The 26,164-nt window shown below is 38.5% G+C and overlaps 1 protein-coding gene across 1 annotated transcript; it reads left to right on the top strand.

The window, feature by feature from the left end:
• Positions 1-243: 243 nt before the first annotated feature.
• myo1eb (myosin IEb) lies at positions 244-26,164 on the top strand. The gene is made up of 27 exons (XM_036590061.1): positions 244-564; positions 3,444-3,581; positions 4,522-4,611; positions 7,116-7,210; positions 7,299-7,386; positions 7,886-7,975; positions 8,773-8,904; positions 11,157-11,291; positions 11,428-11,560; positions 12,288-12,484; positions 13,273-13,353; positions 13,462-13,548; positions 13,645-13,731; positions 13,837-14,004; positions 17,002-17,087; positions 17,329-17,410; positions 17,508-17,713; positions 19,361-19,505; positions 20,628-20,742; positions 20,878-21,047; positions 22,385-22,530; positions 23,164-23,310; positions 23,550-23,707; positions 23,960-24,034; positions 24,119-24,314; positions 25,462-25,637; positions 25,745-26,164. The coding sequence occupies exons 1-27, from the start codon at positions 562-564 to the stop codon at positions 25,819-25,821; spliced, it is 3,303 nt and encodes a 1,100-aa protein (XP_036445954.1). The 5' UTR covers positions 244-561; the 3' UTR covers positions 25,822-26,164.

Genomic DNA, 26,164 nt, shown 5'->3' with positions numbered 1-26,164 from the left:
ACATAAGTTAACACATCCTCTGCAGAGAACATCTGATCCTGATGTGTGTGTGTGTGTGTGTGTGTGTGTGTGTGTGTGTGTGTGTGTGTGTGTGTGTGTGTGTGTGTGTGTGTGTGTGTTTCTTTCAGTTATGTGTTTCTTATGTGTGTTCAAACTTTTGCTTACAGCTGTAATTGGAGTGCGTTGAGGTGTAGTGCCCTCAGGCCGGTCTGCAGAGGTCGCTCTTTTCCAGTTCCAGTGCGTCTACCCAGAATCCCATCCGTGCTGAAAGTTCCTTTACCTGTCCGCACTTGCCGCTGTGGAGTCTCTGAGACTGTTTTTTCTCTACAGCTCAGTCGCTTTCCCATGTTTTTAATCCTCAGGTAACGAGATGGACTGTTTTAAGAATTCAAACTGAGGAGTTTAAACCAGTGTAGAGCAGCAGATGGACTTACAGCCCTGAGCTCAACTAAATCCGAGTTTCACCTGAAACCTGCTGCTGCTGTTTTCTTCAGAGCTCCCTCCTTTGCTTAGCACTGTGGTAAAGAGATCTTGTATAACAGGAAGTATCTTCAGTTCGCTATGGTGAGTACTCTGAGACGAAAAAGCAACTCAGTCTTACCGGCCTCAAATGTAGGTTTTCTCCAGATGTGCTGTGTGTGTGTGTGTGTGTGTGTGGTGTGTGTGTGTGGTGTGTGTGTGTGTGTGTGTGTGTAAACTTTGGGAAGAAGATTGTTTTGAGTTACCTGAGTGATATATGATGAAGTCGGTATGTGAGGCTGGCTGACTGAGTTGCCTGAGGAGAAAAAACACTTTATTCTGCTTCACTTATAAGCAAATGTAGACAGAAGCAGCAGACAAACTTCACTTTGGTCGTGGAGTAACTTACAGACTTTTCGGCTACCTGGCAGGTAACTGTCTGCCAGGCTAATGGGCTGTTCATGGGCAAATAATGGGCGCGGCTCCTCTGATAGCAGCTGTGTTTCTTTACTTTTGCATGTTAAGTGTTCGCAGTAAAGGAGCCGCAGAGCACCAACAGGCGCCTGAGTACTGAGTAGAGCTGGACGATAAAACTCAGTATCGCGATATTTTCACAAAGTATCACGGTATCACACGACAGTTAGGCTTGCACTAATACAACTAATGAACTCCTGTTTCCTGAGTGCTTCTACTCTAGCGCACACACAAACGAAGGTTCTTCAAAGATCAGTGGGAAAGGGAATGTTTCTATTTAGAACCATGAGTTCTGTATGTTCTATATAGAACTGTTTCATGCTTAAAGGGTTCTTTGCATGGTGATTGATGGAGAATGTGTTATAAATGGTTTTATGTAGAACCTTTTTGAAAATGGATCTATGTGGCACCAAAAAGGGTTCTTCTGTTGTTACAAGCTTGACATTGTAACAACAGCGGAACCCTTTTTGGTGCTATATGGTACCATTTTAAAAAAGCTTCTGTATAGAACCATGCTTGATGGATCTCAGACATTCCAGGTAAGTGTTACAGAGTGTTTTAATAAATATTTGTGGTCAGAATAATGCAGCTTAATTTCACCTTAGATGTGACAGATTTCTTCATTGTCACAATCAGTGTGTGTGGCACTGTAGTTGTAATACAGTATTGTGTACATATTGTGAAGCTCTAAAAAAGTTCCTGTAAAAGTTCCTCCCATCCTTATTGATAGGGTTATGGTTTAGGATGAGCGCATCAGTTTAGTATCCACATGGGGTTGACCCTGGTGGTCAACAGGTGTGCCTTCCAGCCATAAGCCACCATATTTCATCCAGCTAATCACCTCTAGGTTTATGTGATTATGTGATTGTCACCTCTAGAGATTATGTGGCTCAGGTATGTTAGACTTGGAACTGAATTCTTCCACTTAACTCTTTAGTCTGGAGATTCACAGTAGCTGTTTTTCATTTTTTCGTCTTTGATATAATCCTTGAGTTTTCTGTCCTGCTGTTAGAAGAGAGTTCAGTACTGTCGTCTGGATGGAATGTTATTTGACAGTGGATTTTAGTCCGTATAAGACACATAATACACCATCCTGACTGCACTACACCGTTTTATCATATCCATTCTAAAGATATGACAGAACTTTAGTTTGAAATGACTTCTGCCTAAGAGGGAAGCCACTGGCAATGTAATGCCATCCTGTGTGTTCAGGTAGTGTAGTATTATCTGAAAATAGAGGAATGAGACAGGAGTGTTGTGTTGTAATTACTGTCACAGGTTCTGTCTCAGGAACAAACTAGTTGTTATCTCTTGTTCCGTGTTTGTCATGTACCCCAGTTAGCCTACAGAACATGTAAACAAATGTGTGACACTTGCTTGCAGTTTGGAAGGCAACAAGGTAAACCAGGAGCAGAGCTTGTTAGTTAAAACTGTATTTATATAGTTGAGTTGAATGTTGTTCAGTGACTCAGCGCACTCATGTATTTCCACACATTTTGAGCCACTCCCCAAAACCTTGCTCTTGCTGCCTGAGTTAACGAGTAAACTTGTGCCCATATTTATTAACCAGATCCAGCCTCCAACTATGTTCAGTTTGATACTACAAAGTGCAAGAGCACCGTGAGAAAAACACTGAACAGATTGAATATGTGGACCTGTTTTTATATGTAACAATACACATATGTTACATGTTCTCTTCCTATCCAGTTTTTCTTCTGAAATCAAGGATATTATTAGAGAGCTTGTCCCGTTCTACTGCAGTAACAGCCTCTTTTCTTCTGGGAAGGTTTTAGACTTGATGCTGGAACATTGCTGTGAGGATTTGATTGCATTCAGCCACAAGAGCATTAGTGAGGTCAGGTACTGATGGTAGATGATCAGTTTTGGATCATAAACGCCACTCTAACTCATCCTAAAGGTACTGGATGAAGCTCCATCACTCCAGAGAACACAGTTTGACTGCTTTACAGCTCAGTGCTGAGGGTCTTTATACTCCTATAGCTGACACTTTTCTTTGATGATCATATAAGCGATAGGGCTCTGCATCAACAAAGGGATCACCTTATAGTCACTGAATTCATTAATTAGGGGTGTCTGAATCCTTTTGCATATACAATGTATTACCAGGTTTGATACAATTTTCAATTCTGATGTCAAGATTAGATTTTCAGTGTTTTATGTGTTAAAAATGTCTCGCTTCTACAGAGCTGCAATTATATTCTGCATAGATCCGTTTGGCTCAGATGAATATAAATTCTTCCAACAACAAATGCAAAGTAGCATGGCCTTGTGCAAAACAGTGATTTAAAAAATAATGCAGAAATAGGTAAGATGAACGCAGATGTCTAATTTTGATCAGTGACAGCAGTAAATGAGGGTGAGGGGAGACAGAGGGGCATATTAGGACGTCATGGAATTTGCTCTGAAAAAGTTCTGAGAATGATTTCCTTAAAAGAGTGGGACCCCTTACTCTCTGTTACTCTCTTGCTCTCTCTCTATTCCTCTTTCAGGGCAGTAAGGAGCGATATCACTGGCAGACCCAAAATGTCAAAGTCAGCGGGGTGGACGACATGGTCCTCCTCTCCAAGATCAACGAAGATGCCATCACAGACAACCTGAAGAAAAGATACATGGATGACTACATTTTTGTATCCTTGCGGTTAAGGGCATGTTCTTTTCAATATTACCTTCAGGGCTTAGTTTCTTATCATGGCATAGTACGAGTCATCGCTGAAGGAAATATTCATTCATGCTGTTCAGTACAGAAGTACTTTACGGTAGAATGTGTGTCTGTCTGTGTATATAAAGTTGCAGAACGTTACAGCACAAGCTAAGAGTAGATGTTATACCAAAACATACAGATGTCACAGTTAAACCAGATTTATAGATGGCTGGTCAGTACCTGCAGGAAACATTTGTTTTTTTGTTGTTGCTGGTAACCAGTTACTGAGCTAACATGTCATTGCTGTCATATCAGAACCTTGTATTCATAATTCATAATGAATGGACCAATCACAATGACAGTAGCAATACCAACTCCTTTACATATATCTGGCTCTTCAGCCTGTTGCAGTTTAGCTCCGCCCTTTCATATTGACGTTATAAAGAGTGATTGCAGTCTAGACTGCTTATTGAATGAGACAATACAGGGCAGTCAATCAGAATAGAGCTCATTTACATATAGCAGTCTTAAAGTCAGAGTAGCTAAAGCAGCTTGTTTAATTGTAAGAGAGGCCAGATATGGTTTTGTAAAAATGAATTTTTGGAACTGCATAAATGTTATAAGTGGACCTGAGGAGAAAAAATAAAATATAAGAAATATGTAGAATGCATTAAAGTTAGTTTTTCCCTATATAGAGTTGCTGTTTCAGAGATATGAGCTTTTGTCAAAACAGTGCCAGGTTGTTTCAGCAGTAGGCCTTGTTTCTTAAATAAATAAATAAATAAAACTCATCTTAAAGGTTTTGTTCAGAGATCTGATAACATCATATAAAAAAATACAGAACTTCAGACAGGAGTACAGTAGTTATGGAAAGCTTGTTGTTGATGCTCGTATCAGTTACCAGCTCCTTGATTGTCCGCTTCCAGACATATATAGGTCCTGTACTGATATCTGTGAACCCTTTCAAACAGTTGCCGTATTTCACTGACCGTGAAGTGGAACTCTATCAGGGAGCTGTGAGTAGAGCTGACTTTCTTACTTATGACTAATTTTCTGGTCAGTGTTGCTGTGTTCTGTGCTTTTAATATAACTGCTCTCTTAACCATGAAGGTCACTAAATGCTTCTTTGTTTGAACACAGTTCTTGGTGAAACAGTCTATTGGTGTAAAACCTTGACTTTATGTGGAGGTTCTTTAAACTCACACATCTCATGTACAAAAATGGTTCTTTAAAGAAACATCCTTTAAAAGGTTCTTTATGGAACCAGAATTGGTTCTTCTATGGCATCTCTCTACTAAACTACTTTTGATAAATGTATATTTAAGTCTGTAGATTAAAGGGGAATTCCACCAATTTCCACTGATCAGAATTCCTGCATAATTAAATAGTTCAGATGTTAAGAAAGTCATTCAGAGTGGTTTGTTGTGAAATGCTCACCAAATTAGAATTGTTTACCGCAGTGGTGCTGGAAGCAAACATCTTGAATGTTTAATGCCTCTAAAAGCTCCATCACAGAAAGTTATTGCTTGAAATGGTTATGAATGCCTTATGTTTTTGGCCTATAAAATATAGTTGAAAATCTGTTCATAGTGAAGAGGAACATGAAGGGTGTTGTAAGGAAAAATAGTCCTAAATGAAGATGTATTTTTTCAGATTTATCACTGCTTTACCATCATCAGCATTACATATTAAAACTTAGAAGCCATGTGTAGATTCACTGTTCATTTTGGAGTCAATAAAATAGCTGTGTCTGTGTTGTAGATATTGTGACTCCTGCTTCCTGTCAGTTGAATTATGAATGAATTATGAAGTTTAAGTTAAAAAATGGGTGGAATTTCTCTTTAAGAAGGCAGCCAATTCTGAGCAGTAGGCCAATGTGTAAGACCGACTCCTGCAAGATAACTCATTTAATCAGGGCTGGACTCAGCTGGGAAAGGCAAAGCTGTGTTGTTGCATGTTAGCACATGCCATGATGTGCTCTGAGGCAGTCTGCATAATGAGCTTAAACAGTATCAGTGTGTGGGACTAAAGCAGACTAAAAAGCTGCCTTTTCATTTTCCAACTAAGCCCTAAATGTTCTCCCCAAAAGTCGGAAAGATGCTTCTGACAGTCATTCCTTACTTTAACCCATCACAAAGTGTACACATTGTTTCTGAATATATGAGTTTAAGTGCAATGAAGTAGAGAATTGGGATGCAGCAGTGTAATGATTCACAAAATGGTACTGGTTGATTCAGTTCACCTTTTGTGGCTGAAATTATGTCATACATTCATATGTTAAACTGCAATTCCACAAATTTGAATAATTATAAGTAAATGGTTAAGATGTAAACTGAGTCATTCAAAGTGCTTTGATATGAAATGCACCATTTTTACAGAAACGTACTGTATCAGAATTTTGTCTGGAAATGTGTTTGTTTGATTTGCAAAACTGGAAGTGAACTGAATTTTCTTTTTCGTATGTGAGCAAGCAGGTCTCGGTGCATCTTTGTAGGGCGATTGATTTTCACAGCAATGGGTTCTCACTCCTTCCCTTTGACCCCTCATTGCTCACTAGCAGTTCAACACAGAGTCACATTTCACACATAGAGAGACAACAGATATGATTTTGGCCTAAACCGGATTCATAGGAGTACTTGCAGGGCATTGAAAGGCAAAATGTGAAAACCCTTCAGATTTTTCAGTTTTATCATCATCAGTTTATAACAACTCAGAACACGCATGTAAACTCATTGATCATTTTGGATAGTAAATGAAATTTGCATTGTAGACATTCTATGCACCTGGTTCGTATCACCATCATTGTGGAGTCTTTGATTTTTGCTGTAAAGCACAATTTCACATCAACACACTTTGAATGACTTTGTTTATATAACATATAAATATAAATTGAATTACACAGTAACTTTAAAAAATCAAAGGAATTGCCCTTTAATGATTCTATTTTCAGTTTATTAGGGCGTTCAGCATTATAAAAGTAGAATGTTTAAAACAAAAGCTGTGCGTTTGTAGTGTCTTAATCTACTGCTCTAGTTACGTTAACACAGTAGACACAAACTATCCCAATACAGCAGTGTTATACAGTACACTGTAGTAGAGTCAGTTACAATATGATGTGTTGTAAAAGTATTGGGATACATTTAAAATTTCATCTTTTGTTTTAGCTGGTCTTAAGCTCAGGCACAAAACGCTAGTTGTCTGTATCATGGCAACAGAACAGATAATACACCTTTCTTACAACAGCATTCAGTTTTTTTTGATGTATAATGTGTTTGTACAAATATTAAAGATGGCACTGATCTGATACTTGATATTGGGCAGGAAAGCCTAAAGCTCAGATTCACATTATGTGATGCAATATTGTCAGCTGTGTGTTCCGTTTTTAAAGAAAAAGTTTTGTAGTGATAACAGCTGATAACGATATGAAATAGTGGACGATACTCAAGGTTTTAGTATCAGTGTCAGAAAACAATAAATGGTAACTTGGCATCAGATGTCTGATTGGATGTTTCCACACTAGGCTCAATATGAGAATCCACCACACATCTACGCTTTGGCTGATAACATGTACCGCAATATGATGATTGATGCGGAGAACCAGTGTGTCATCATCAGGTCAGTGTTATTTAACCCTTATAACTAATTTCTGTTTATATGATTAAAATTATCATACAGTGTGTGTGTATGTTTATGTAATTGACAGCGGAGAGAGCGGGGCAGGAAAGACAGTGGCGGCCAAGTACATCATGAGCTACATTTCCAAAGTGTCAGGAGGTGGACCTAAAGTCCAGGTAGGAAGTATTTGAATTCTACTTAAACTGTCTGAACACAGTAATGACTGGAGATAATGTTGTAGAATTTTTAAGATGCTTTGTAGATTTTTAACTGATGGCCAGAATGGATTCATTTTGGTGTATTTGTACAGTTGCCCAGTAATGTTATTTACTAAGAAACATAAATGCTCAAGCCAAATTAACATTACACACTATAAAGGTGTTATAGCACCAGTCAGAAGTTAGAACCTGTGACGTCTCCCAATAAATTTCTGATTTCTTTCATTTACATGTAATGCCTCAACAAAACCAATAAAAATGCACCCAATTCAGAGTGTTTGTTGTGATGAAAACATAGTATTGTTAAAGCTGTTAACTGTGGAGATCATATTGTATGCAGATCACATCATGATCCTGTCTTTCTTAAGCTTGCATTGCTATGTTAACTGAAATGTCTTTCCCCCTCTCTTTCCCTCTCTGTCTGTCTCTCTGTCTCTCTCTCTTCCTCTCTGCTCAGCATGTGAAAGATATCATCCTTCAGTCCAACCCCCTCCTTGAAGCCTTTGGGAACGCCAAAACAGTGCGCAACAACAACTCCAGTCGCTTTGTGAGTCAATCTGCCAGATATCTCTTTACTAAGAGAGAAGATTCATGTTGACGTTTTAAGATTTTCAACTAAACTAAAGAAGAACACATTGGGAACAGTTAGATGTTTAGGTTATAATGAGTTTCATACATTTAATTTTGCTGCCACTGTGTGTTGATTGTTTGGTTAGTATGAATTAGTAGGCAGACTTTATAAATACTGTACAGTACAGTGTTTCCCTCAGGCATGAAATAAACCTGGGGGGGCGTCGGGGGAATTTGTGAGATGTTGGCATTCTAATATATATGGTTATCCAAACTCCTCTCAGTGTTCTGTTGGCATTAATTGGGCATTAAAATAAGGCATGCATGGTCTTTATATAAAAAACAATACTATATAAAATATTTGGAAAATGAGCATATACTTGAGTATATGTCAGCATGTGATGTCTTTCACATGCTGAGCAGAGAGAGAGAGAGGGTGCCACTCCAGTGTAACCTGTGTGTGGGGAAACACTGCAGTAATCCTGTTACTTTACTTGCAGGCACATTGTTTCTGCAGTATAGCCTTGGACATTTTTATGCATTCCAGTCCAGAAACCTTTAGGCTAGTGTTAACGGCATACCATCTCTGAACATGTGAAGGCTTGTCAGAAGGCTCGTCATTGGTCTTTCTGTGTATGGTCGCAGGGTGTGAACTGTGGGGTTGTGAAAGTAAGGCTGTAAGACTCTGTGACTGGTTTACATTTGTATGCTAGCAAACTTTAGTTCTATTTTCAGACTGTTTCCTCGACATGAGCTGTGTATTTCACTCCACAGGGGAAATACTTTGAGATCCAGTTCAGCCGGGGGGGAGAACCCGATGGAGGAAAAATCTCTAACTTCCTGTTAGAAAAATCCAGGGTAGTGTCTCAAAACAACGGGGAAAGAAATTTCCACATATACTACCAGGTAAAAGACGGGTATCTATGTAAAGTGCTCTCTAGAATGGCTGGCACTCTTGGTAAAGATAAAAAGTCTGTTGTCTTATCAGCTTGATCTTGCACTGAAAATATGACAAAAATGTAGTCTTTCAGGGAGGAAGCGCTACCCGAAGAAACCAGTTCAACATTGTATCACAATTTCAAATTCTTAGTAATAAAATTAAATTCTAATTTATCTAATATATATTCCCAGTTATCTTTTTACCTTTGTAAAGTGTAAAAATGAAGCAGCACACAAACTAAAAACCCTTAGTCATCCATCAGCATTGTAAAGATTAGAGAATACACAGAAGAAATGAAGGAAAAGTTTGTTGGCCAATGTGGTGAGGTGTATTTTGCTTTGACACACAGTGAAGAGGATGGTTTAAGAGGCAAAACTTTCCCTAAAGATCACAGGACAGTTGCAGGAGTTGATTGAAATGCATTGTCACCAGTTTTCCAAAATGAGACTTTTCAGCTTTGGCACTGTTTTGGACTGTTTTGCTGTTGTCAAACCACAAATGCACACACACAAAACTCTGCTCTGTTTGATTGAAACTGGGTTCAGAACGAAAAACAGAGGTGGGTTCTGTGTCAAAACAGTCATGGTCCTGTAGAAAAAGAACCTTATATCCAGTATAAAACGTAGTGGTGGATCTGGGACGTGGCTCTGTGACATTTATCTTTTAGAGGCAGTGGGGAAACAGAGATACAGTGAATAATGGACTCAATCAAATATGAGGACATTTTATATCAAAGTCAGACTGCCTCCATCAGAAGGCATAAGGCCACCGCACAGTGGACATGGCTACGCCACGCTGTATACTACATTGAGTGAGAGTGCCAATAAACGTGAAGCTCAAATTCATTTTAACACTCTACACTCAACTCATATAAATTTAATGGAATTAAACTTCCATCAACACTTATGAATTTGCCCCATTTGATGTCAGCTAACTAAGTCAACACAAACTCATTTTTGTGGAGCTGAAGGAACGTAGGGTTGGCACCTGTCCAAGGTTTTCCTGGACTTTTCTGAGGTGGAACCCTAAAAATAAGACTAGGCTAGTAACATAAACTGAGGTGACATATGATTAGCATTTATCTGTTTTCTTTAAAGGCTTAAGTTTGATGTCGTGTGTAAACATTGTTAAAGTTTCAGAACATACCTTTCACTTCCCAGTCCATACAGGAAAACTAAGCTTAAAAAAATACAGTCTGTATTGAATTGTGATGTTACAAAAACTATGGATTTACATCTATCTGGCTATTCAACATATAGCACTTTAGCCCCACCTATTCATGCTATAGTTATAAGGAGTGTTTCAGCCTAGATTGCTGAGACACAACACAGGTCAGCCAGTCAGAACAGAGATAACTTGCATATAATCAGTCTTGCACCTGTATGGGAATTGAAATGGGCCTGCATTGAAAGCATCATCAAATATCAGTTTGAACATAAGTCAGATCTAAAGATACGTCCAGTACTGATATATATATATATTGTTTTTTTGTTTTGTTTTTTTGCAAATCTGTACTAATCTAAAGCACATATTTTTAAATACACACAGGAATGGTAAACAGAATCAAGCTTTTTCAGTGCTCATCTCATTCCCCTGATCAAAAGTCCATTGAAAACCTGTGAGATGAGCTGAGATGAGATGAGTGCACAAGCAATTTTGTTTGAAGAATAGTCTCTGATCTCTTTATTAGTGATCTCCCACCTCATCCAGCTGTATAAGAGAAAACTCTGTACTGTTATCTTTACAAAAGAAGGATGCACAAAATGCACTTAATGCCAGGATGTCAGTAATTGTAATGTGTTTTGAGAAAAAGATTTTCATTTTTTAAAATATTTTTACTCACTGAAAGGTTTGATTTCACTCATATGTTCAGTGTAACTTCAAGCTGATTACAAAGACCTCTTTATCAAGGATGACAGTGAGGCTGGGGGGTGCAGTATGTGTAGCCTGGCATGGTTATATTTTCCAGTTTTATGTTGCCATGTTAAGATGTCTGTTGTCGGTTTAGTTGATTTGATGATCTTGTAATACTGATGTTATGATCTCTTGTCCTTATCTTGTCTTTTTCCACTTTTTATGGACAATAAAGTCAAATTCTACTCTACTCTCTTCTATTTCATTCTGTTCTGTTCTTTTCTATTCTAAATGATCATGTAAAAAACAGTTTGGAAATTATATTCTTTTAGCACTAATCTCCCTCTGTATGACTGTCCTTCAGCTCTTATCAGGGGCCACCAAAGAGCAGAGAGAGAATTTAGGAGTCACCACTCCTGATTACTACTTCTACATGAATCAGTCTGGTACCTACACTGTGGAGGACGTTGACGACAAGAAGGAATTCTCTGAAACCATGGTGGGTTCTAGATCTGTGGAGCTTTGTGAAATGAAGAATTGTACGCAAGCCTTTATATGTTTTTAAATTATTTATTTTTCTTCAGACGTGTCTAATGGAAGTATTTTGTTTCATTTTCCCCACTATCTCTTTTAAGAACGCTATGTCGGTAATAGGTCTGTCTATGGATGAACAAGACGCTGTGCTGCAGATTGTGGCTGGGATTCTTCATCTTGGCAACATCACTTTTAGAGAGGAGGGCAACTACGCTGTAGTGGAGAGCGAAGACTGTAAGTAGTAGTAATTCATCCACCATTTAAGACTTCCACATATCAGTTAACACTCTTGACCAGTTTTCACACCTCTGTGGTAATTTGATTCACTAGTAGAGGCTGACTGGTTTGTATTTGAAACCTTTTCCTCCTCACCAGTTGGCAGGCCTGATACCAAAGCTGTGGCTTTGTTTCTTCAGGCAGTACTGTAGGAAATAAAGTCTTATGTTTTGGCTGATTTAATGATCTTAGGATACCTTGTCCTGATATTGTTTTTGTTAGAGAAATTCCCATATTGTGTGGAGTGTAAATTCACACTTTGTTCTGATCCTGTGATGTCCAGTCTTATCCCCAAAGGGATGGTGTGGCTGCAGGTTTTCATTCCAACAAAGCAGAAGCTCACATGATCACTTCCTTAAAGACCAGTTTATTTAGCAGGTACAATCAGGTGTGCTCTGCATGTTTGGAATGAAAACCTGCAGCCACACTGACCCTTTCCAGACTGGACACTCCTGTTCTGTTCTATTCCAAAGAATCATATGAACAGAACAACATTACGTTGTTATGCAAAATCTGGCTAAAAGCTCAGAGCTTTGCTCCTAAAAGTAAAATCAAAATTGTGTTATTACTAAATGAAGTACAGTTTCATTACATTTTTCATTAAGCTGCTCTCTTTCCTGAATGCTCTGTGGTCACATCTTCACATTTTTGCTTCATTCTGTTCTCTTTCGTCATGCTTGTGTAGTTCTTGCCTTTCCGTCCTACCTGTTGGGTATAGCTCAGGACGGCTTGAAGAAGAAACTGACCAGCCGCGTCATGGACAGTAAATGGGGGGGCAAGACGGAGAGCATTTCTGTCACTCTGAACACAGAGCAAGCCTGCTTTACACGTGATGCCCTGTCCAAGGCTCTCTATTCCCGACTCTTTGACTACCTCGTAGACGTAAGTCTTCCAAAGTCCACACTTCGTGTATGCAGTCATTAAGTACACGTTATTCCTTTTTTTGCATTAGGGAAAAAAAGGAAGACAGATATGTTTAACAGAAATTACACAACAGCCTCAACGGCTTAATATAATATCATTTTTTCAGTATTTACTGTGTCCACTCTTTACCTTTATTACATCTTCCATTTTGTTCAGGAGACTTGCTTTCAGTTTTTTTAAGAAATCTGCAGGAATATTTTTCCATACTTGCAAAGTTCAGTCTTAGAAGTTGGTTAGATTTTTTGCTTCTCACGATCCAAGTAATCCCAAACAGTAGTGTTGAGATCTGGGTTATCAGTCCATTATTCTGAGAACACCTGCAGCTTCTTTCTTTGATTTGCGGAATTTTTTTTTCCTCAGTAGCGGCCTCTGATGGGGACAGTTTTGGTGGTCTACCAAGTCTTGCACGATTGTTAAGAGTCCCATTTTCTCTTTATCTTTTCATTTTTTTTTCCCCCTTCCTTATCTAGGTGAATTATCCTATATCTAATCCCCTTTAGAAATATTTTCTGAAAATTAATAACTTGTGCTTAATGGACATTTTGACTAGAAGCTAAATAAACAATCTTTGGTCTGATTTTTGCACAGTATTGTATGAACATGTTTTATTTGTATATCATTCCACTATCACAGTTCTTTGGCACAGCTCTTAACTTAGCAACCTGGAAATTTAATTAGGAAAAAAGTGTTCCTATTAACCATTTCTTCATTGATCTAGTAACAGTTCCCTTCTGTTATGTTCAAAGGCGATAAACAAAGCTATGCAGAAGGACCATGAGGAATTTAACATCGGAGTACTGGATATATATGGCTTTGAAATCTTCCAGGTAAAAAAGCAAGAACTAAAATTTGCACTCTTTAAATATGAATGTGGAACAATGAAAATGCAAATTGCAGTCATGTTAATGTATTTTCTGTGTTTGATCCATATACAGCAAAATGGATTTGAGCAGTTCTGTATAAACTTTGTGAACGAGAAGCTTCAGCAGATTTTTATTGAACTCACTCTGAAGGCTGAGCAGGTCAGCACAGCAGCTCAGTTTTTATTTTAGAATGACATACTGTACAGTATGTGTGCATTTCTGGGGAAAATATTACTACTGTTTCTGTCTTTACAGGAGGAGTATGTACAAGAAGGAATCAAATGGACACCCATAGAGTATTTCAACAACAAAGTTGTGTGTGACTTAATCGAGTCCAAAGTGGTGAGTGTCCAAGTCTTCACAAGTGTGAAAATGTATTGTAATAATAATAATGTTAGTCATATAAATGCTAAACGGGGATTTCATTTTACCTGTGATTCTTCCCAGAACCCTGTGGGCATCATGAGCATCTTGGATGACGTGTGCGCTACCATGCATGCCAAAGGCGAAGGTGCTGACCAGACTCTGCTTCAGAAACTGCAGGCGCAGGTCAGCACTAATGAGCACTTCAACAGCTGGAACAAGGGATTCATAGTGCACCACTATGCAGGCAAGGTAAGAGGTAGCCCTCTGACGCAGAATACGTGAGTGATCATTTGAATGTGTGGATGATAATAATAAAGCAAACGTTAATATAAAAAGTCATTTTAAATCATTTCTTTGGTCTGTTGAACATAAAATTTTGGCATTGTGTGTATGGCAGCAGGTATTTGTCAGGTAAAAATAATGTAATGCACACATGGAGATGGCAGGTTTTGTTTGTGACAATAGGTGGCAATAGGAGATTTTAAATAAACACGAATGATGAAATAAAGATGTGTCTTTGACTTTAACCTCTAATCTAACACATCAGGCTGTTAACCCAGGTTTAGATACTCAGTCTGTGATTAATCCTGCGCAATGCTTGACATTTATGACCCACAACCATTTGTATGAAATATGAATTAAACAGTTTTTTGGTCAAAGAAGAAAAAAAGGGAATCTACATAAACATGTATAAAGTATTTAAAACCATAAAAAGCAACTTTCTCGCCACTGCTGCCATATTAGTGCTTACTGGCTTCATAAATGCTTGATGTTCTTATTACGTGTGTATTATGATTTACTTCCTCTGTTGAAAAAGCAACATTCTTAACATGATTGACACTAAAAAAAATAAATAAATAAATGAAAAAGTAAACATTCAGGGGTCCATCTCCATCGAGCTGATTGGTCCAAGAGCTGTGTATGATCCGAAATTGGGACCTTATCCTGCCCTGGAACAGGGTAGGCGTGCAGCATTAGTTCCCAGTGAAAAAGAGAATCCAGGGTTAAAGTTAGCTGGCTAAGCAAAAAGTACTGCTTCAGCTGATCTGCTGATTTGGATTTATTGCCCCCTACTGACAATATGGTGTGAATGCAGCTTTTAAAATTTACAGTGCAAAGCTGTAGCTGATATTTAGGTTGGAATTCTGAGTGCAGAATTTTAATAAAAATATATAAGATTTTTACATTGTTAGTTGACAGTGGGGCGGCACGGTGGCGCAGTGGGTAACGCTGTCGCCTCACAGCAAGAATGGCCTGGGTTTGATTCCCGGCCGGGCGACCAGGGTCATTTCTGTGTGGAGTTTGCCTGTTCTCCCCGTGTCTGTGTGGGTTTCCTCCGGGTACTCCGGTTTCCTCCTACAGTCCAAAAACATGCAGTCAGGCCAATTGGACGTGCTGAATTGCCCCTAGGTGTGAGTGTGTGTGTGACTGTGTATGTCTGTCTGTCTGCCCTGTGATGGACTGGAGACCTGTCCAGGGTGTATCCTGCCTTCCTCCCAATGACAGCTGGGATAGGCTCCAGCACCCCACCGCGACCCAGAAGGATAAGCGGTTTAGATGATGTATGTATGTATGTATGTATGTATGTATGTATGTATGTATAGTTGACAGTGTAAGATGCGCTTTTTTAAATAGCTGATATCATTATCACCCTCGTCACTAAATCTCAGACTCTCTGGAAGAGATAAATCAGGTGACTGGACTATTGGTATAATCTCAAAGACATTTCCCCTCTCGTCCAAGGGGCTTCATCAACAACACCTGTGGTGTCATGAAACTCGTTAATCACATGACAGCCATAAACCTGTGACCTTACAGGTCATCGAAAGTTTGAGTTTGATTGCCAGGGAATGAGAAGTAAAAATACAGTTGTCTGTAGACAATTCAATGGCTGGATGACTGCAAACCTTCACAGAATTGTTAAGCCAGTCAACGATAAAAAATGCTCAGTGACACATCACAATGTCTGTGGCCACTTATCATAATCAGCATTATGCCTTTTTTAATTTCCAGTCAAAACTGCCATTAATTACAAATTTTTCTTTTTTCGGTGTCAGAAGAAACATACATTTAACAGAAAATACACAAAGCCCCCAACACTAAGTACAGTATCAAATCTGTCACTATTTAATTTGTCCACTCTTTGTATTTATACACCTTCTGCCGTGTTAACACTTCCATCCTTCCAATTTTAAAACCACCTATTATAGCTGTGTTCTCCTAAAAAAAAACCAGGAGTCACCCAACAAACATCATTCACACAAGCAACTACCCTTAACTGCCTTCAAATTTCTTACTCATGTGCACCTAAAATGGCTGAAGGAGATATTTCTGATGAGATAAGATAATCCACCTGCATAAGGAAGGGGAAAGTCAAAGGAAAATAAGTGGGGGGAAAAAAAGGAAGTTCAGATTAAAAAATAAATAAATTAATTAAAATTTCAGAAAAAACGGGACTCCCAGTGACCATGCAAGACCAGGTAGGCCACCAAAATTGTCACCATTTGATAAACAGCACAGTTTTCACTTTGAGAGAGAGGAGAAAATCAAGCTCCACTCTTGATTCAGATCTGAATAAATATAGTTTTTTTGTCCGTCCTTCCACTGTGAGACGACAACTCAACACTATGAGCCTGAAAGGATGTGTGTAGCTGTCAAGAAGCCCTTACTAAGGAAAAGGATATGGACATTACAAAGAGAATTTGCTTTAGAACACCAAAACTGGAAATCTGAGATGTGGATATTGTGCCATTTTGTAAAATTATAATGGCTGGCATCTTTGGAATCAGTGTTATTTACTTTTTGTCTTAAACATGTGTCTTTGCTTAATTGCTTTTATGGTTCGGAACCTGAGGCCTATAAAAACAACCTTACTCCTTAAATACAGTTCTGACAGAAAAAGACAACGGCCACTAAAACACAATCAGCAGCCCATACTGCACATTCTCCCTGTTCAGCCTGCTCAGTCTTAATGAACTTTGCTGCTGTTTCTTGAGCAGTTAAAAATAACCACCACTGCTTACAAAACTCTTTAATGTCAAGGGTTCTCAGCCACAGTCCTGGGGGACCCATGCACTGCACATTTTTGTGTTTTCCCTACACTGAAACAACAGATTCTGTTCAAAAAGAGTTTGGTAGGCACTTTTATTGGGTGCGAAACATGAAAAAAGTTCCCTTGAATTAATCAGTTAATCAGCTGTAATATTCACTGACTGACCCCAGTGATGGTTCTCGTTTTTTCTGTAGGTCTCATATAATGTGAGTGGCTTTTGTGAGAGGAACCGCGATGTGCTTTTCAATGATATCATAGAACTGATGCAAAGCAGTGAATTGTAAGTGTGAATTTTAATTTTTTTTAATTTTATGTCTCTTTCTCAGACTTTGTCTTTTAACTTCTTCCAGTAGGTTGTTTTTTTCTGTAGTTAACTTGTTTTTATCTCTGTGATGAGCTTAGAAGCATCTAATTTATACTTTATGGTGGTGGATTAAACTTGTCCCTTTTGGTATTAAGAGTTATGTATCAAAGATATATCAAATGATCAATCCATTTAAATGCTCTCTCTTTGTGGACAGTGCGTTTATCCAAGGCCTTTTCCCAGAGAATCTCGAGGCTGAGAAAAAGGGCCGCCCCACAACAGCAGGTGCCAAGATCAAGGTATAGAACCTGACATAGAGGACAGAAATGAAGCAGGTTTTTCACAAGGTAGTGAGGTGACCCTTCACTGAGATGTACGCTGCTCTGGCCCTTGCAGAAACAGGCTAATAACCTGGTGCAGACGCTGATGAAGTGCACACCTCATTACATTCGCTGCATCAAACCGAATGAGACGAAGAAGCCGCGTGACTGGGAGGAGAGCCGCGTGAAACACCAGGTGGAGTACCTGGGCCTCAGAGAGAACATCAGGGTGCGCAGAGCGGGCTACGCCTTCCGCCGCGTCTTTAAGAAGTTCTTACAGAGGTGAGCCTACATGCCACGTATAACCAGTAAAGAGACAGTTCAGCAAAATATCCAATTGACACCCTTGTCCCCTTGTCCCAGATGTGGTTGATCAAATGAGACATGTTTGGTGTTCGAAGTTTGTTTCTTTAGTTTTTGCACTGAAGCTAATGTAGCTAATGAATAATATAAGCTTAAACTTAACTAGCATTGTGCAGACTGTCTAAATCGCTTGCCTTAAACACTGTTAGGCTGCCTTCTTAAAGTCTCAAATTTGATAGTGCAGTTTGCGCAGTGCTAATTGGTGAGGTGTAAGTTTCAGGAACACTTTACAGGGGCAATTTTTGCTCTAAACATGATTGTTAATCAGCCAATTTCTTATTTTGATTTCGGCCAATTTGTATTTCAGTAGTGTAATTTCCTCATGAGTTCCTCTTGTACTGTATGTTGATGTACTGCAACACTTTGTTTGATTCGTTATTTAAATAGGTAACTAATTTTTCATTTACGAATTTAAAATTCCAGTTTTGCCTGTTAAAGAGCAAATAATGCTAATATAATAGAAAGTCTCCAACAACAGGTTATGAAAGGGAACTTTTTTCACTGGGAAAACTTATTTAACCTACACAATTGGACCTTAAAACCTTTGTTGTACCTTTGAGGGTACATGTACACTGTTTGTACCTTGACGAATGAAAAATGTTCCTGTACAGTATGTTTTTTTGACAGTGTACACAGTGTGAGCTTTGGGTTTCAAAATGGAAAAAAAGGCCAAAAAATTGACCATTGGCCAATTTGTCTGTAAAGAAATCGGAATTGGCCGTAAATATTTGCGGTCAGTGCACCCCTATTATTCACTTTATTCCATATGCTTTGTAAATGCACATTTTGTCTTTAACTAACCTTCAACTAACTAAATGTCTATGAAATTCAATGTTAATTTCAATAGATTCTGTTAAATCTAAACCCTATATTTAATCCAAAACCCAAACCTTAACACCGTTTTTCACCTGATGGTTGTGAAGAAGGTATATTTTTCAATTTGTATAGAACTTTTCCTGGAAAAAAGCCACAAAAATACTTCACTAAATAAAAGACACAGAACAGAAGATAAATAAACACAATAATAATACAATAAATAATAAAAATAAACATATAAATTCCATAAAAGAGAAAAAATGACCATTCAGACATTAAAACTATCAATCGCAAGAGAAAAAGCTTTTAGATGCCTTTTTAAAATATGCACTGAACCAGACAGTCTACAGTGAGTCATCCAGAGTTCAGTATCTCAGACAGCAGAGGGCTGGTCTCCTTTTGATTTTAACATTTTTTTGGAACCGCTAGAAAGAAATGTAAGCGTTTTTATACTTGGGGCAAAAGCTCAGAAATGCACTTTTAGACAATAAGATAAAAGTGTCTGTAATAAAAATGTGTATAATCTATAGGTGACTCAAAAAAAACTGCTTGTTAGCTACATTAGCCTTGTAGCCCCAGTGCAGAACAAAAGCAGATGACTTTAGACACCAAACGTGTCTTGGCTGATCATCTACATTTGGGTGTGAAATGTTCATCTATTTGGGTGTGTAAGTGTCACTCTAACAATGAGACTTGCTTCAGTACATTCATTGCACATTAGCTGATGTTATTAGAGACTGTTACACACAGATATGCCATCCTGACCAAAGAGACGTGGCCGAAGTGGCGTGGAGATGAAAAGCAGGGGGTGTTGCACCTGTTGAAGTCTGTCAATATGGACCAGGATCAGTACCAGCTGGGCAAGAGCAAGATCTTCATCAAGGCCCCAGAATCAGTGAGAGCACTTTGATTTGGTGTTTATTTTGTAAATCCGCTTGAACCCAACCTGCTTACAATAGTTTCACCAAAGACCACGTCTTGTTCTGTTCTGCGTACTTTTCTGAACATATTTGAACACATCTAGAGTCTATTTTCTAAATGCTCCTAATTTGAGCCATGTCCTCTTTCAGTGATCTCATTATATCTTTTCCCAGACGGATTTATTTTAGTCATGGGCAGATTGAATTACTTAGCAGTTTGGCAAAATGAGTGCATACCTGAGGCGTTGTACAGCGTATTAGGAGGGAATTCAGCATCACAGAATGGAACAAAGGAATCTCCTGTGTCGTTCCAAGTGGCTGTCTGTGTGTAGCTGTTATTCTCAGACCTAGTCCTCATCAAGGAGGGGATCATTTAGACTTTGGCCTAATAATTTTGTGATTTTTGTGGGTACTTTGCAGAATTGATATCCATTTCCATGTTGTTGTTGTTGTTGTTGTTGTTGTTATTTTATTATTGTTTTATTTATTACTGTTATTAAGTAATATAATTATTATGTTATCATCATTATTATTATTATTAAGACGACTTCTGGCGACCATATGGTTAGTGTTTCTCCAGAATGTAATGTCTTCTGTTTGGGTCTTAAGGCTTCTTAATGGCTTGTTTATGATCTGATAGCTTACATCCATCTTGTAGCTGGTTGTCTCTTTCCTCTTTTTACCTTATACTGTTTGAAGCATAATTTTATTTTCCAATGAATTTGTTTCTCTCACAATCTGTCCAAAATAAGAGAGCTTCAGTTTGGCTTTGAGTGAGAGGTGAGGCTTGATTTGGTTGAGATTCCATTTGTTTGTTTTCTTTGCCATCCATTATACTCTTAAAAGCCTTTACCAGCACCAAAGGCATCAATGTTTTTTCCTGACCTGCTTTTTTTGTTGTCCAGCATTCACATTCATAAAGAGCCACAGATAAGACTGTAGCATGGACAATTCTGGTCTGTAGAGACACATCATTGCATTTGAAGATCTTTTAAAGCTACTTCATCAACTTTTGGACTTAACTGCAGGATTAGAATCAGAGTGGTGGTATTATAAGCTTTTTTGTGTCACTCACAGTCTCCTCCTGTCCTCTATAGCTGTTCCTTCTGGAGGAGATGAGGGAGAGAAAGTATAACGGGTACGCTCGGGTCATCCAGCAAGCCTGGCGCAAGCATATTGCTGTTCGCAAATATGTCCGCATGCGAGAAGAGGGTAAGAATGAGGCCTTTATAGATTCTTCAGCTGCCTCTTCTTAACACACAGTACTTTCTTATACCATAGAGAACCCGAGTCTCTGGAACCTGAATGTTAAAAGTCTTTGAAACTGTTGACTCTTGTCTATTTCAGCCTCTGACATCCTGTTGAATAAGAAGGAACGGCGGAGGAACAGTCTGAACCGCAACTTCATGGGCGACTACATTGGCACTGACAATCGCCCTGAGATCCGCCAGTTTGTGGGCCGCAGGGAGAGGATCGAATTTGCTGATGTGGTGGTCAAATATGATCGCAGATTTAAGGTATTCTCCGTATAAATAGATCAGAATAGAACACATGGTTGCAGTGCTAGTTCACCTATTAAGCAACATGAGCAGCTGCTTAGGACCCTGCAGCCACCAGGGGGCCCCATAACAACTTCTGGGTTATTACTGTAATATTATGTTGTTTAAGATGCTCAAGGTAGGGCAAGAAGCAACTGGTTGATCAAGTCTTGAAAAATAGTTTACGCATCTGGAGCCAAGAAAAAGAAAAAAGGAAAAGAAAAGCTGAAGATAAAAAGCTTAAATACAGGGACATTCATTCGAAAGAGGCCCCAAATATTCTGTTGTAACTCCCGTTACGATGAAGCAATCTGAACCAAAAAAACACACTACATACCTTGATGTATGTGTAAAAGATGTTGGAAGTGATCTCCGTTTTCTGCCAGACACATGAAGGGGTACAGGGTATGTACCTGGAAGCAAACGGAGGTTATACGTTGTGGCGGCAGTTCGGCGCCTACCTCATCGCTCCGACACAGTGGCATCCCAGCTTGTTCGAGGCTCTATATACTGAGGTGCAACATTGTTTCGTTCAGATTGCTTCATCCTAGCGAGAGTTATTACAGAATATTCGGGGCCTTTTTCTAGTGAATCTCCCTGTATAAAGATATGTGTTTGTGGTGTTATATGATGCCATTTGTTTTGGCTTATAGTTGCACAACAAAAAGCAGCTTATCTGAACAAAGCAGGTTAAACTTGGACAGGCTTTCTGACTACATTTCAGCTTCACAAAACAAACAAAAATGCAGTTATCTCCCTTTACAACAGCAGTTAACAGCTCTCTCTGTTAATTCAGGTTCACATCTGATTCATACATGTGCCTGTGCACATGAAAGTGTTAAGTTTATGAGAAATGTAGAAAGCAAAGCATACAATATATAACAGTAAAAAAGCAACGCTGTCACCACTGCCACCAGGGTTAGATTGAACTAAATCTCAAAGTTAGCTGGGTAAGCAAGAAATACTGCGTTGTGAGACAGACTTCTGCATCCAGAATGCTGAGAAGGTTATCTGTAACTTCTTAGAACCCCAAACGCACATCCATCATCATCAATGCACAAATTAGACATTTATAAAAGTATATAATTTGGACAGCTTGTAGTAGTCATTGTTATTATTTAGCATCTAATTTTACAGTACATCAGCTAGCAAGATGGGGGGCTCCCAAAAATCCTGCTTAGGTCCCCAAAAGGCTAGAGCTGGCCCTTCATGGTTGCTTCTGGAGGTTAGCTTAGTGGTTCTGAGATGACCAAAATATCTAACACATCACACAACTTCTTATGTACTGACATCTCATATTCTCTTTACAATACTAGACTGTCAAGCGTGACCTCATCTTGACCTCGAAATTCCTCTACCTGATTGGCCGGGAGAAAGTGAAGCAAGGTCCAGACAAGGGGCAGATTCGGGAGGTCCTCAAACGACAGATTCAGCTGGAGAAAATTCAGTCTGTCTCACTGAGGTATACTTCACATGAGAACTAGATTCCATTGAACTCTGTATTAAATCAACAGTAATCATAAATGACTACATAACTATTCAAAGGTTTTGAATCACTTATCATGAACACTCTTACATATGACATTTTTTTCTGCAAATTTATTTTTGTGCGGTTTCTTTTTATGCAACATATTGAAAAAAATATAAAACAGATGAATAAAATAAACAAATAAAATGTGACACAATGTTTTCCAATATTTTTAATTCATTGTTCTGAATTATTTTTGGAATCATCTACAGCTCTGTTCATCACTTTGGACACATCTAACATTTTCTTCATTTTTCACAGCTTGATACTAAAAAAAAACTATAAAGTTACAGCATCTTAATTCAGACATTGACATAATTAGTAATATTTTATACATGTACCTTAAAAAAACTGGGTTTATGTTAATAAAAACAGAGATTCCTAACTTCTGAATAGTAGCGGAAGTAAAACTTACAAAAATATCTAATATCTAATCTGCATTCCCTGTTATTTTTGACTACAACATGAGTTGATCACTTTGTATGCCATATATTGATTCCCTTTTATGAATTACTTTTCACATCACCTCAACTCTTTTCTCTGCTTCCTCTGACTCTCTCCCTTCAGCACTCTGCAGGATGATTTCTTCATTGTGCACGAGGAGCAGTATGACAGTGTGCTGGAATCTATCTTTAAAACAGAGTTTCTGAGTCTGCTCTTCAAACGCTATGAGGAAAAGACACAGAGGAAGCTGCCGCTCAAGTTCAACAACCTGTAACTTTACTTTATACTTCTATTATCATTTTTGAGCTTGCTTATTATTAATGTTTTATGTTTATAAGTGATGTGACCATGCTAGCTGTAAGTGGTATTTTCAGACATAAGCAATATATTTTTCTCCTGTTATTAATAAAATATCGCAATCACAGCCCAACCAACTCAGTTTGGTATTGATATGGAAGTGTCTTTAATAGAAATTCATTTCACTAATTCTAATGTAACTGTTTTTCTAGACTTGAATTTAAAGTGAAGAAAGGAGGCTGGGGTCCGTTTGCATCTGCAGGCTCTCGGCAGATTCAGTTCCAGGTGGGTCAGGGAGATAACGTGGTCCTCAAGCCCAGCAGCAAGACCCTGATCGTTAGCATTGGACCAGGCCTTCCCAAAAATTCAAGTGAGTCTTTCTCTCTTTTCTGGAATATCTGTGAATTCTGATACTGTGCATATTTCATTTACCAAAAAAAAGGTTCATAGTCCAGGTGAATTATATTTTTTAAACAGGGAAAGGTATGTCCAGTGTTTCCAGCTCTTTTTTGTGTTATAGTGATGATATTGATATGTCTATATATACAGTATATAGTCACATGTTGCTGTCAGTACATAACAGAGCACAGCAATATAATCTGAAGCCTTCTTGCCTTTTCAGGACCCACTCGTCTCGACAAGCGGAAGAGCAAATACATGGGAAAATCATCCCAGAGCACAGGGAGATATTCACGCGGTAAGACCCCATCACCCCACATTAAAGAGGTCATGGCATTTAATCAGACTTAAATTAAGTTTTAAAAACCTACTTTGATTCCAGATCAGCCGACGAGTGCAGGTCGTGGAGGGGTAAACCGGGGACGTCAGAACTCCTCTAGAGGCTCTCTGCTTCGCCAGCAGTCTAGCATGGATCAGCCCACCCTGCCACGCTACAGCGGTCCTCGCCACAGCAAGAACCAAAACAAGATCGACACTGATATGGGCTTCATGGGCGTGCCTGACCAAGGAGTAGCAGGGTGAGATTAAAGGGACAGTTTTAACTTTATACAATCTATATTTTAATTGGCCAATAAAATTCCATGAATTTATTGACATTGGTAGACACCTTAAGGTCTCTTTAAACCACATTTAGGAATGTGAATTTAGGAATATGATGCTATTTTGAGGAACAACTATACTATACTGTTGGGAACTGTTTTCACGTTGTGAAATTTTGTGATATTTACCTGATTTAAGGTAAAATTCTAAGATGCTTTTTTTGTATTATTGTAGTAAGACATTTCTGACAAATGACAATCATATTAGTCAGTAAAGCACTATTTAAGACTGTGAGACTATGTTTAAAGTCAACCTGAAATCAAAACTGATCTGTCTTTTTTTACCTTGTATGTCCCTTTTTGTGTTAAGCACCATTTAAATCATATCATTTAAAATTCTTGTTTTCTTCCATCAAAACATAAGTTCCTGCCTCTAAAATGTCTTCTGAGTTTCAGTTATGTCACTGTGCACCAGTGGGAAAATAATATTAACCTATATTGTTACGTTTCGCCTTTACCTCCAACCACCGTCACCTATTGTCAAGCTTAAACGCTATTTCACTTAAATTGTGTCACAGTATTTTTCCTTATTTTTCAAAATGTAAAATTATACTGGCTGATGTCATTGGTTTTGTTGTTTTTAATTATGGTCATGAGAACAGTCAGATAAACAGCACTTAAAGCTTTCATTTTTGAGAGAGAGGAGAAAATCAAGCTCCACTCTTGATTCAGATCTGAAAAAATCCACAGTTATTTCTTTCCATCCTTCCACTGTGAGAAGATGACTCAACACTGAGTCTGAAAGGATGTCTAAATTTGTAATTGGGGCTGCTTGGACTGAACTTTGGAGGTGTGGAAAAATATCCCTGCAGAATTCTGTGAAAGCAAGTCTCCCAAAAGGAATGGAAGCTTTAATAAAGGCAAAGAGTGGACACAGTAAATACTGAAAAAATATTGTATATATTTGCTGAGGTTTTTGTGTAATTTTCTGTAAGGGTAAAAATGGTGGTCTCTGACTTTTGCAGAGCACTAAATGTCCAGTATGTTATCTCTCATAAGCAAAATATTTCAAATATTGTTCTCCTCTCACATTGTGCATGTTGTGCTCATTCTGTCCTCACTATAGACTTCATCGACGACTTTCAAAAGAGGTCAAGCCTCTCCCTGGAGCGGGGCTGCCGAAACCTGCCCCCAGGCCCAAACCCCGTGCTCCACAGTGCCGTGCTCTTTATGCATATGATGCCCAGGACACTGACGAGCTTAGCTTCAATGCAGATGACATCATAGAAATCGTAAATGAGGGTAATAAACTCTTAAAAGCTGAGGTTACATTTAACAAAGATCACAGTCATTGTCCCTGTGAAGACACATTTTCATTGCTAAGCAGATCCTGTGTGTTCTCTGTACAGATCCCTCAGGTTGGTGGTTTGGACGTCTGCGGGGAAGAGAAGGCATGTTTCCTGGCAACTACGTTGAGAAGATTTAGATCAGGACGCTAATGGAAGAAGAATTGATTATCGATCATTAAGCAGCCAAAGATGAAAAACAAGTGTAGTGGTGACACGAACCCTGGATACTACAGCTGACACTATTAAATATACATTTTAAAGAATGAGGGACAAAATCAGACACTTGACATATTTTATAAATGGGTAATTTTTATTGTTTTTCTGAGAACTTTTTATATCAGATACTGAAGTTTATTTTAACATTATTTTTTAAACAATCACAACATATTTCTACTGACACATACACAACACAAAGAGGAATTCAAAGTACATAGTTGATTTCAAATTGTATGTAAAACCTAAATACAGCAATTTATTATA

Source organism: Colossoma macropomum, unplaced genomic scaffold (genome assembly GCF_904425465.1).
Source record: "Colossoma macropomum unplaced genomic scaffold, Colossoma_macropomum, whole genome shotgun sequence".
NCBI classification, from domain to species: domain Eukaryota; kingdom Metazoa; phylum Chordata; class Actinopteri; order Characiformes; family Serrasalmidae; genus Colossoma; species Colossoma macropomum.
This window is presented reverse-complemented; position numbering and strand designations above follow the sequence as displayed.